Source organism: Odocoileus virginianus, chromosome 21 (genome assembly GCF_023699985.2).
Source record: "Odocoileus virginianus isolate 20LAN1187 ecotype Illinois chromosome 21, Ovbor_1.2, whole genome shotgun sequence".
NCBI lineage: Eukaryota > Metazoa > Chordata > Mammalia > Artiodactyla > Cervidae > Odocoileus > Odocoileus virginianus.
Genome location: NC_069694.1, coordinates 599,617 through 612,855, shown reverse-complemented (window position 1 = coordinate 612,855; position 13,239 = coordinate 599,617). Strand labels below are relative to the sequence as shown.

The window sequence follows — 13,239 nt, the reverse complement described above, 5'->3', positions numbered from 1 at the left end:
ATCATGAGAAATACCAGGCTGGATGAAGCATAAACTGGAATCCAGATTGCCATCAGAAATATCAATAACCTCAGATATGCAGATAACACCATCCTTGTCACAGAACACAAAAGGAACTAAAGAACTTCTTGATGAAGGTGAAAGAGGGGAGTGAAAAAGCTGCCTTAACATTCAACATGCAGAAAGCTAAGATAATAGCATCTGGTTCCATCACTTCATGGCAAACAGATGGGGAAACAGTGACAAACTTTATTTTCTTGAGCTCCAAAATCACTGTGGACAGTGACTGCAGCCATGAAATTAAAAGACGCTTGCTCCTTGGGAGAAAAGTTATGAGAAAGCTAGGCGGTGTGTTAAAAAACAGAGACATTAGTTTGCCAACAAAGGTTCATCTAGTGAAAGCTATGGTTTTTCCAGTAGTCATGTATGAATGTGAGAATTGGACCATAAAGAAAGCTGAGCACCAAAGAATTGATGCTTTTGAACTGTGGTGTTGGAGAAGACTCTTGACAGTTTTTTGGACTGCAGGATCAAACTTGTCAATCCTAAAGGAGATCAACCCTGAATATTCATTGGAAGGGCTGATGCTGAAGTTCCAATCCTTTGGCCACCTGATGCGAAGAGTCAACTCATTAGAAAATATCCTGATGCTGGGAGAGATTGAAAGCAGGAGGAGATGGGAACGACAGAGGATAAGATGGTTGGATGAATCACCAACTCAATGAACATGACTTTGAGCAAGCTCTGAGAATTGGTAAAGGACCGGGAAGCCTGATATGCTGTGGTCTATGGGGTCACAAAGAGTTGGACACAGCCGAGTGACTGAACAACATCACATTTTTACTATAACAAAAGGAAAGTTGACTATTTCTGTTTTCTTTTTATTCCCTCCTCGAGATAACCCATATTAATAGACTTGTGTTAAGGTCGGTCAATGGAAGATTCAATGATGCTGTAAGAAATAAAACCTAGACCTATGAATCTGTGCTGCAGGAGGACCAGTCCTCGATTACTAATCAGTGGACTCTTCTGTGTCAGTGTGACCCTCTTCCAGCCCAAGAAATCAAAAAGGCTTAATTACAGGTGGTTGTTTCTTGATGGGCTCCTCATTCTCCACAGTTGACAAAGCTCCTAAGTAGTCATAACTTCATGAGAAACTAGGCAGGTGATAGGAGCTACAGACACTCAGGTGCGTCCTAGATCTTTGCAGATCCTGTTTACTGATTAGGGAGTAAACAAAAGTGAAACTTGAACTGTGTCCAAGTTCTTCTCACCATTCTTTGAACCCAGGTCTTTCATATTAGTCTGTTCTTCATTCATTTCTACAAATTTTGGATTACTAAATTTACATTTCTCTGTCATTTGTTTTATTGCTCTTCTGCTTTAGTACCTAATAGTTATCAGTCCAGGTCAGTGGTTAGAGAAATGTTGTTTTTAATATGTGCATAACATCCCATAATGTGGATGTTATAATTTAGTTAGCTGCTCTCCAGTTGACTTTCATGATATTTCCAGGTTGTTAGTGCCGAAATAGCCCAGCTACAGTACACATTCCTGTCCATGTAGGTAAGACTCCCCAACGTGGAATTGCTCTGTTAGTTGCTGGTATTGTTGTTTAGTCATTCGGTCATGTCTGACTCTTTGTGACCACGTGGACTACCCCATGGACTGTAGCCTGTCAGGATCCTCTGTCGATGGACTTTTCTGGGCAAGATTACTGGGGTGGGTTCCGTTTCCTCCTCCAGGGGATCTTCCCTACCCAAGAATTGAACCTGCATCTCAGAGTCTCCTACATTATAGTGGATTCTTTTACCACTGAGCCACTGGGAAAGCCCATCATTGCTCCATCAGTATTTATATGTATTTAAAATTTTAAGACATGCCGTCAATTTGGGGGGCATGAGAGAGGGTAAAAGAGGAGGAAGATTGTAGCAGTTTTCACTCCCATTGTCTGGGGGTTTGTTTATACCTATCCTCACCAGTACAGGCTATAATTATTTTAACATTTATCAGTCATATGGATAAAAACAGTATTCCATTATACCTTCAGTTTGCAACCTTCTGGTGACTAGTGAGGCTTGAGAGTCTCTTCATATTTATTGGCCCTTTGGATGTCCTCTTTTGAGAATTGCTTATTCATAGTCCTTACCCAATTTTGCTGGTCTTCTTATTTTTTCTTGTAAATTTGTGTGACTGATTTGGTCACTAGGAATATTAAGAGCTTGCCATCATTATGAGCTGCAGTTGCCCCTTGATTTTATTTATGAGTTTTGCTTTTTAAGATAGGTGATAGCTAAGTGAATAGTTAAATCATTTGTCTTCACTAACTTCTCTCTTGCTTTTGAAAGTTTTTCTCAGCTAACAGCAATAAAATATCTTTCTAAATTTTCTTCTGGTAAATTTATTGTAATTTTTGTTTTTAAGTTTTTAATCTAGAGATTTGTTTTTAACTTAAAAGTTATTAAAAATGTATTAATGTTTTAATAAAAGATGTATTTTTAATGTATAGAGTAGGAAATTAGCTTTCTTTATTCAAGGTGAATGTCAGTTTATTCCAGAGTTGTCAGATGACCATTTTCCAACTTGAACCTCCTCTTTCCCACGTGGTATCTTCCTGTTTATAAAAGCATCTAGCTTTGGGCCTCTGCACTGATTTTCTGTAGACTCCCACAGTTTAGTGCCTAAAACAACCCAGCTTATTAGTGTATGATTCCGTAGGTCAGAAGTCCAGGGACAGTGAGGTTGGGTTTCTTGCTCAGGTTCTCAAAGTCTGAGGTTAGGATGGGGAAGGATCCACGTACAGCCTTATTCAGATTGCTGGCAGAGTCAGTTCCTATGGTTGTTCGACCTAGGTCTCTGTTTCCTTGCTGGCTGACAGTTAAGGATGCTGTCAACCCTTCTAGACCACCAGCAGCTGTTCTTTTGAATTGTAGTTCATTTGCTGAATTTTATTGTTTCCTCATCAATACTCATAAACGAAAGTGGTTTATAATTTTCTTGTGGCAGTTATAAAGTTTATGATGCATATTTTAGCACATACAGCTATTTATGTGATGGTGATAATTATTACAATAAAACATTTTTTTTTCCAACCATATAGTTGCCTTGCTATGAAGTCATATTGCAAGTTGGGTATATGTGACATTTGTTTTGTATTCATCTCATGCCAAATTCTCTCTCCTAGTATCAACATGTATTAAGAATCTTGATCTTTAGAATCTGTGGTCATATTAATTAACTTTTAAATCCCAGATAAAGTGCTAATGTGTTAGTTAAAGCAAGGTGTACAGAGTCAGGTGGCCTTTGACTCTGTATTTCTGGGTAATATTAGGCTTCAAGTGGCCATGCTGAGCCCAGGAACATGCAGTCCTTTTCATGTAGTTAATCTTTTTTAAAAAAATTTGGTTTGTTTTTAATTGGAAGGTAATTGCTTTACAATATTGTGTTTGTTTCTGCCATATATCAACATCAATCTGTCCCCTCCCTCTTGAACCTACCTGCCACCCCATCCCACCTCCATACAGTTTTAACTTTGAGTGGTATTTTCCCATCACTAACCATCAGTAAGTTTGTTGTAATCTATTTTACAGCAGACTACTGCTAATTTTCATATAGGAGTAGTTTGCTCTTAAACTAAAAATGAAATTAGAAATGGAGATTTTAATAAAACCTATGTAAGCTATAGTTTTTTTCTTTTAAAGAAATAATCTTCTATCTTTTAAGGACAGAAGCTCATTCAGGAGTGATCTATCAGATCTAAAATGTTCTTTCTTATTCCAAGTGATGATGATTGCCTCTAGGCACCTAGTTCTTGGTATGTTTAAAAAATTGTGTTAATTTTCAAGGGTTAGTGGCAGAGGATGAGGTCAAATAAAGCATGGAGCCTTTTGGTTTACTAGTGGAAAACCATGACAAATCAACTGTTCATGGAGTGGGAAAAGTCTTTGAACTATGAATGATGTTCTTGAAAGATTCTGAAAACGCTCCACATGCAGTTGCTCGTCACAGCTTTGGCAGAGCGCTCTCCCTGTCCTTCGGGGAGCCTGAGAGCCTGTCGCTCTGCTCAGCTCGTCGGGTGCCTGGCAGACTCTCCAGCTCAGCGAAAGAGCTAAGTTGCTAAAGCTGTGTGGCCAGGTAGTTGAGTGAGTTACACACGCTTTAAGAAATGAAACATCAGTGAGTAATTTGGTATAGTCGTTACTATCAATACTACACATAACATTCTCAATGAACACTTCTGAAAAAATACTATGGTTGAGAGAACATTTCCCAGATGATCACTACAGTTGTTAATCTTAACACTTACATGGTTCCCACATTGCTGCAAGAGCTTTGCATGTATTAACTCACGGAATCCTCACAAGTCTTTAACTGAGGTTAGGTGGTGAGTGGAGGTGCCAGGAATTGATGTCGGTGTCTGGCTCCTGAGTCCGTGCCCTTGATCACTAATATACAGTTACTGATATTACAAATCTAGTAGGACAGAATGATTTCCTAAAAAAGCCCTTCAGACTTGGAGAAACAGGCTCCTTCTCCTAATAAAGACAGAATGATGCAGTCAAAGCTGAAAGTGAATTACATCTGTTGCCTTAAACTTCCATCTTTTCCTTTTGTGGAAGGAAGGCCAGGCTGAGCTGTGAAAGAGGAAACGGTGTGTTTTTCTTTCTATTTCCCTTCTATTACTTTTCTGTAAACTTCAGTGATCGGCCATTTGTTGATCATCTCACTTTGACCAAGCATTAGTTAGACTCTGTGGGGTCTGGAAGGAACTTAGCTGTGTTCCCTGACTTTGAAAAATGAAGCTACCTGCAGCCCACTGTAGAGATCACAGTGCCTGAGTCATGCTCAGGATTGTAATGGGAGCATACCGTATCTCCTGTGTGGATCCTTCTCCATCTCTCCCTCTCTAAGGTAAAGCCAAAAGCCTAGAGGGTGAAGAGAGGCTCATGTGGTGAGTTGGTATATGATTGATCAGCCTGCCACAGAGAGGGCAGGTTTGCGGAGGTGCAGGGTGTAGGTTATACTTGGCAACCTCCTTGATAAGTCACCTGGGTACTTATTAAATTCTACGTTTGTGGGCCCCATTTGATAGTCTCTGAATCAGAATCTCCAGGGCAGGGGCCTCGGGGATGCTGATTAACAGGGCCCTCAGGGCATTCTTGTTGGGGGAGCTTGGAAAACACCGCAGGAGTGGAATACAGTTTGTTCACAAACACAGAATGAATTGTAGAGTTAATGGTTGAGGATGAGATCAGATGATATAAGGTCATTTTATGTCTTGCCTGTCTTTTGTGATTGGATCTCTTTGTATCCTATTGAATGTTGCTTACTTTGCAAGTATCATTAGATATATTGAACAGAGCATTTACTTAGACTTGGACAACCTTAATTTGCAAGCAGTATGTTGAAAGTTTGGACTTCAGCCCAATTTACAGGGTTTGCAACCTTGACTTATGTTGAGAAACAGCCAAGGAGAAGAGTGGGGAAAAGAATGAATCTTGTTAATCTACTGTGTGCCTCCCCGTGTTCCTTAGCCAGCTGAAGCTAATAGGTTAATTATGTGGGCCACATAGCTATTAAGTGATGCAACTGATATTCAAACCTGGGTCTATAGAGGAGACATTTGATATGTCAAAAAGTGATGATCAGAGTGTTCATTCACTCGATTAAAGTTGGTGAACCAGAAAAGGCAGGGTTAGGATGAGGAGCTATGGTAAAACCTTTGATGTTTGCTCCCATGTGAAAATATATGCCCAGTGTTGTGCACTTTTTTCTTTTTAAAAGAAGTTAATGATCAGTATTTTTTGTGAATTTCTCTATTTAAAAATTTTAGTCCTATATTCAAAAAGTGTGAAACAATGTGTTTGCCAACAGCACGACACAGAGTACATCATCAGGTAGAAGTTTCTTAAGAGCTACTGGCTTGTGACTTCTAGATTGAACAGTCTCTGAAGTCTAAGCTTCAAATTGTCAGGATTCTTGCTGTGATTTACTGTCCCTTCATATCTTAAAGAAAAAATTTCCTGAACATTTATGTGAAAGTAATAATGAAGCCTTTTCTAAGTATCTGTTTGCTTTTAACTTTGCTGAGGTAGATGGAGAAAGATGAAAAAGCTACTTCTGGCTTCTTGCTACTGGGGAAAGTATTGCCCTCTCCTCGGCCTTTAGTCCAGCTACTGTGTTTTGGTTGCCTTCTAACATCAGAGGAGCTGAAAGTGGACCTATCTGTGTGATAGATCTTCCATGAAATCTATCTATTCACTCTTCCATGCTTTCAGCCCATGAGGAGCCACGTGCAATCGATGTCTTTCCAAAGCGTATAGAGCAGCATATTAATGGACCTTGAAACCAATTAGTGCCAGCTTGACCGGTATTAAAATGAGAGAGATTGAGAAAGAGGAAGAGAACAGAGTAGAATAGAAGATGCTTGCATGGCAAGTAGGAAGGGCAAGAATTGCTCTGTAGTACTTTTATATATGTGTATGTATATGTGTGTGTGTTGCATAATAGAATGTATTTCCCACTGTCTTAGCAGTTAAATTTTGAAAGCACTGAGCTAGAGTGACTAAGTAGATTCCTTGGTCATTCCCCCTGAATCTAAGATGGTATAAATTCTAAGCTGGAAATTTGAAAGGATTTTCACCACATGTTAATTACCTCCACACTTGTGACTCCATGGACTGTAGCCCACCAGGCTCCTCTGTCCTTGGGATTCTCCAGGCAGGAACACTGGAGATCAGTCCTTTAATCCAATCATCACTTTTGAGGCAAGAGTGGTTGTGCTGAAGGGAAGGAGGGTCATTACAGGATGGTAAGTCTGACAAAAACCACTGCAATGATGTAAAGTAATTAGCCTCCAACCAATAAAAATAAATGGAAAAAAAAAAAAAAAGATGGTAAGTCACATGGCCTTAGAGAGTAGGACGGAGGCTCCATGACTGAGAGAGGATGCTGAGGAGGGCACTGAGCCAGTCCCAGCTCTGTGTTTACTGAAATTCCTTGAGGATGAAAAGGGGGAAGGGGGAAGGTAGTATGAGTAAAAAGAGCACCTGATGCAAGTTTAGGGGAACTGGAGAGGCTCGGAGGAAGGTGGACCTGGGGATGCTTTGGCAATGAAACATTCTCCATTTGTAGAATTGCCTCTTTGGAACTGAGTGAATGGGGAAAGGTGACCTGAAGTTAACACGTGTTGTATTTGCTTCATCATTTCTAAGTTTGCATTCTCAAGAAACTCTATTCGGAAATTTAAAAATCGAAGTAGAATTTAGATTGTTGCATGAGATTGAGAGCCCTAGCAGGATACACATGCCTGTGTCTTAAGAGTTTAATTGTAAACGCAAACTCTTACGCTTTCCAGAAATAATATAAAGTTGTATTAGTTTCAGCCTTCTAAAAATTAAGTTTGTCATAATGGTCACCTGATGGGGTGAAATACATGGAAAGTGTTTAGTGCTTATATAGTATTTTACATTATCTACTGATTCATTGATAGAGCACTATCTTACATCCTTATTCTGGGAAGATTTCTGGATATCTTATGAACTACTTTAAGCTCTCCAAGCTCTCATTACTACTTACAGGTTAAGAAGCTAATTTATATACAGTCGACCCTTGAACAATGCAGGTTGGAACTGCAGGGATCCACTTCAATTAGGATACTTTTCAGTTGTAAATGTTTACAATATCACCAAATCCTAGCTGGTTGAGTCTGCGGATGGCTGGAAACTGGAAATACAGGGCTAGGTATGAGTTATGTGTGGAATTTCTACAGTGAGGAGGGTGGGCACCCAAGCCCCATGTTGTTGATGCATCACCTGTACTGAAGTGAAAAATAGGCTTTTCAAATTACTTCAGAGATAGATTGTTAAAGCATTATATTAAAAGAGGACTAGTTTGACCAGTCGGTCTACTTTGATTTAGCTCTCTATGGACAGATATTTGAGAGAGCAAACTCCAAAGGATAGCAAACTGATGGGGTAGAACTTTTTTCTCTTGTTTCTATTCCTAGTATACAGCTGATGAAACTGACTTTTTGGCCATTTTCTCTGATAGTAGATGCTGTGTATTATGGGTCCAATATCCAGGCACAAATACACACATTTGGAGGCTATTGTGTTCTTCCCATTAAAGGGGAGTTTCTGCCTCTTCCTTGTGTTTATTGTTTTAAGTTTTAAAGAGCTGATGAATTCTTGTGAGATTATTTGTGATTCAGCTTGTTTTGTATAAGTACAGTGATAGTGATGATGCATACCTGTAATCCCTTGGATTGCTTAAGGACCAATATAGAGTAAACAGGTGCATTAGCTGAATGGATCATTAAAAATATCGATTCACTAGAATTACTAGAATAGGACCAAATCTTCCAGTGCTACTACATATTAGTTTATGATTTCAGATCCATGGAAGCTGGATATAATTTTAATATCCTTCAGAGAGATAGCTCGCTCAGTCACGTCTGACTCTTTGCGACCCCGTGGACTGTAGCCCACCAGACTCCTCCGTCCATGGCGATTCTCCAGGCAAGAGTACTGGAGTGGGTTGCCATTTCTTTCTCCAGGGGATCTTCCCGACCCAGGGATCGAACCCAGGTCTCCCGCATCACAGGCAGACACTTTAACCTCTGAGCCACCAGGGAAGCCTTTTAATATCCTTAGGGGGATAATTTCTATATCTGATTAGTTATAATACTTTAGAGAAAATAATAGACATGTTATAAACTTAAAATGAAGCTTAGGAAGGAAGGAAGCTTAAATAATTTGCCCAAACTACTTCATTACCTTGAAGACTTTTTTGCACTTGGGATTGCATTTATATATTTACATGCCTATTGCCTCACCTAGGCCCTGAGATTCTGGAAATGAAGATCCAGGTCTCTGTATTTCTAACCTCATGTACTTTCTACCACATAACCTAGTTTTTATGCATATGTGGTCACAGACCACCTAAATCTGATTCATCAGGGGAGTTTTATTACCAATACAGGTTATCAGGACACACCCACAGATTTACTAAAAATCTACAGAAGTGAACTCCATCCTAAAATGATCAAGTAAATGCAATGACATTGATAATGCAAGAATAGACAGCAAGGCTTCCAGACCTTGCCCTCCACACTTCTCGCCTACTCAGCGAACTTCTACTGGCCGCGTACTAAGTGCCAGCTACTCTGGGTGTGAAGTTAAATGAAGCACATTAACACTTAAAAGCAGAGTGAGCTGGAAAGATTTGATTTGAATCAACCTTACCTACATGCTAACCACATAAATTTCAGTGTCACTTAACTTCCCTAAACCTATTTCCTGACTGACATAAGATTTGTGTAAATACTAAATAAGTTCAGTCACCCAGTCGTGTTTGACTCTTTGTGACCCCATGGACTGCAGCACACCAGGCTTCCCTGTCCATCACCAACTCCTGGAGCTTGCTCAAATTCATGTCCATCGAGTTGCTGATGCCATCCAACCATCTCATCCTCTGTCGTCCCCTTCTTCTCCTGCCTTCAGTCTTTCCCAGCATCAGGGTCTTTCCCAGTGAGTCAGTTCTTCAAATCAGGTGGCCAAAGTATTGGAGTTTCAGCTTCAGCATCAGTCCTTCCAATGGATATTCAGGACTGATTTCCTTTAGGATTGACAATTTTGATCTCCTTAAATACTTTTTGCAAAGTGCTTGGAATAGGGTGTGCTCTTAATGAACTTTAGATTTTTTTTTTCTTAATGAGCTCATGTTGGAGGAAGGGCTGAATTTCTTCGAAAATAGGGAAGGTAAGGGAAGAGATATAAGAGATTTTTGTTTTCTCTCAAACCACCCCAAAGCTCGGTGGTATCACTTTTATTGACTCCCAGTGTGGTGGATTGGCAGTGGGGGTTGAGTTCATTTGGGACAGCTTGTCTCTGCTGTAGATTGTGTCATCTGGGCACACTCAGGCGGTGTCAGCCTGCTGGCTCTGAGTGGCCTCACCCCTGTGTCTATAGGAGCAGTGGTTGCTAAAGGGGTCATGGGTACTCATCATCATGGGTACTGCCAGCCTGGGCTAGACACGTGGTGGTGGCCGCAGGGTTCTCGAGAGCAGTGGGAAAGGAGTGGTTAAGGTTCCGCATGAGCAGGCACTTTGCAAGCCTCTGTATGTGTCAGGTTTGCTAGTGTTTCATTAGTCAAAGCAAGCCACGAGACCAAGCCGGGATTCGGCAGGTGGAGAAAGACTTCACCCCTCCACGGGTAAAGGGGTGTGACTGCAGGGATGGGAAGCGTTTGTGGCTGTTTTTGTAACCTGCATGGGCTTTACTGATTGCTTCCTCTGTATCAGACTTCATGCTCGGTGATTTGTGTGTATTTCCCTTAATCCGGCCAGCAGTCTCCTGACGTGTGTGACAATCCCCTTTCAAGGATGAGAAAGTCGATTAGACAAATTGAGACTTGTACACGTTTAGCACAAGTTTTTGCCTCAACTCATGGAGTGGCCTTTTGGGTGCTATCTCTTGTTGCTTAGGTGATCAGCCCACAAGGCAGAAGGTGTATGCTCTATTTCGTTAAGATTTGGTTAAAATGGAGTTTTAGTGACTTGTTTTACTCATATTGATACCGTTAGGCTAAATAAGGCTTCTCAGGTGGCTCAGAGGTAAAGCATCCACCTACAATGTAGGAGACACGGGTTTGATCCCTGGGTTGGAAAGATCCCTTGGAGGAAGAAATGGCAACCCTCTCCAGTATTCTTGCCCAGAAAACCCCATGGACATAGGAGCCTGGCAGGCTGCAGTCCATGGGGTCGCAAGAGAGTCAGACGCAACTGAGCAACTAAACAGCAAAACAATACTAAATAAACTGTGGAGTCATTTGTATAGTATAGAAAAGATGCAATCTTACTAGCATCACTGTTCTTTAAGACTTTCCAGAAGTTTATGAGAATTGTTTCAATGGATTTTTCTTTGTTTTGCCAGATCACCTATGCAACCTGGATCTCACCGCACTTTGGACATGACCGAGCCTCTTCAGTGGGCCAGGTATCACTGGCAGCGGCTGATCGGCCGTACGAACACAGACGATGACGAGAGACCATACAGCTATTCCTCTCTGCTTGCCTGCGGGGGCAAGTCCTCCCAGCCCCCCAGACTGGCAGGAAAGCATCGGGTCGTCGTTCCCCACCTCCAGCTCTTCAAGGAGGAGCGTGAGAAGTTCTCTGGCACCTACATGAATAACAGAATACGGACAACGAAGTACACGCTGTTGAATTTTGTGCCAAGAAATTTGTTTGAACAATTTCACAGGTACTTGTATTTTTGGGAGAAAAACTTAGAATGTTCTTTGTCATTCTGATTGATATATAAGATTTTTCATTTTCATAATGTTGTCTGTTACCTAAGCCTAACTCTTGCCACATTATCTTTGATGATTCTGGTAGGGTCCATTGTGGAATGATGACTCCTTACATTCGTGTAACACTTTAGGACTAATAAAATGCTTTCTCGTGACAAGAGAAGACGTTATCTCCGTATTACAGATGAGGAAACTAAGTTTGGCCCTGTAGTTTAACCAATGTCCTGTCAGAAGTGAATGAGGGGCTATGACCTTCAGTCTGTTCACTCTTGCTTTTGTGTTCTTTCCATTAAAAAAATGCTAATTCTGTATTTAAATTTGACTTATAGCCTTTTGTTCTTTTTAAAAGATATTTATTTACTTCTTTGGCTGCTCTGGGTCTTAGTTACAGTACATGGGATCTTAAATCTTCATTGTGGCATAAGGGATCTTAAATCTTCATTGTGGCATAAGGAATCTTTAGTTGCAGCATGTGGGATCTTGTGCCCTGAGCCGGGATTGAACCTGGGTGCCTTGTATTGGGAGCACGGAGTCTTATCCACTAGCTCCTAGCTTTTTCTTCGTGATAAAAGGAGGAAATAGAGCTCTGAAGCAAATACAGATGTAAGCTGTAAGATTAGGTGAAGCAGATATAATTCAGTGTAACATGTGTTTGTTGAAGCCCTTTCATCAGGTTAAGTACTGAAGGAAATGCAAGATTATATGAAGCTTCCTTTCTTATGGAGCCTTATGTTTAGCAAGGGCAGCAAGATGTGTCTGCAGGGAAAAGACGCAGTGGGTGTGATGAGTGCTGTGAGGTGCTGCCAGCTAGGATGGAGCCCTCAAAAAGAGAGATACTGCTGTTAGCCAGAGCGACAGAAGGAAAGTGCATGTGAATTCAGTTGTGAAGGTCGAGATTTTCAAGGTGGAGATGTCTGTAAAGCGCATTTCAGATGGAGGAAGGAATACGAAGAAAAGCAGAATGGCAATGGCATAGAAGGTTTGCTGGAGGCCTGGGAAGTAGGCCTCTGTGACTGATACCGTTAGAGGATAATTGAAAGCAGGACAGAACATTTAGGAAGATATATCCTGGATATATCCTGGCAAGCTGTAATAGAGACCTGAACTTAGAAAAATGTGGGGATTAAAAAGAGGATAATCTATTACAGATACTATGGATGTAAGGAATTAAGTGAAAGGAGTGAAAGGACGATGTGAGCAAATTGAGTTATGATGACCAGGAGGATTAACAGAAAAAGGAAAGACAGGAATAAAAAGAAGGTTGGCTCAAAGGTTACGTTTTTGTAAATGTTGAGTTTGAGATGCTAATGTGAGTATTGAGATTCTCAGCATTTATTGTTATTTTTTTCCAGTATTTATTCATTTCATATATATTCACCTTCATTTTTTATTCTCTGTATATTCCATGCAGTTATGGAACAGTGGATATGGTTAAAGTACAGATGTGAATTTGTCAAATTAATGGTTTTAACTACTATGGATATTTCTATCTTGTATGGAGTTTGCAGTTGTGCCCATGATAGAATTAGAACCTGGAACCTGAGTAGATCTCAGGGCCCAGCCCTACAGATACAGATGCAGTTAACCGGGCCTGCTGCGGTCTGGGGTCGCAAAGAGTCGGGCAGGACTGAGTGACTGAACTGAACTGTGTATGCAGATCATTGAAGCCACAGGAGCAAAAAGGGTTGCAAGTGGCCAAAACTTTCAGCATAAGAGGAACTGGAGGTGAGAAATGAGGAATATGTGTAGGTTATTTTGAGAAGTTTGGCTGTGGGAAAAATCTCTGATAAAAATTCAAGGGACCGTGCAAAATTGAGATTTAGTTTGTTTTAAGGAAAGAGGCTGCTTGCATTTGCCTTAGGGTCCAGTGGGAAATATTTGATTATATAAAAGAGAGAAGTAGTTCCTTAAAATGTAGTTCTCAGTGAT

General features: G+C 40.7%; 1 protein-coding gene across 1 annotated transcript in view; it reads left to right on the top strand.

Moving 5' to 3' along the window:
* Nucleotides 1-13,239, top strand: part of ATP10D (ATPase phospholipid transporting 10D (putative)) — a 125,869-nt gene that overhangs the window by 21,589 nt on the left and 91,041 nt on the right. The window contains 1 exon segment of the mRNA XM_020890259.2: nt 10,935-11,261. Within this exon segment, the coding sequence (XP_020745918.2) occupies nt 10,935-11,261 (327 nt within the window).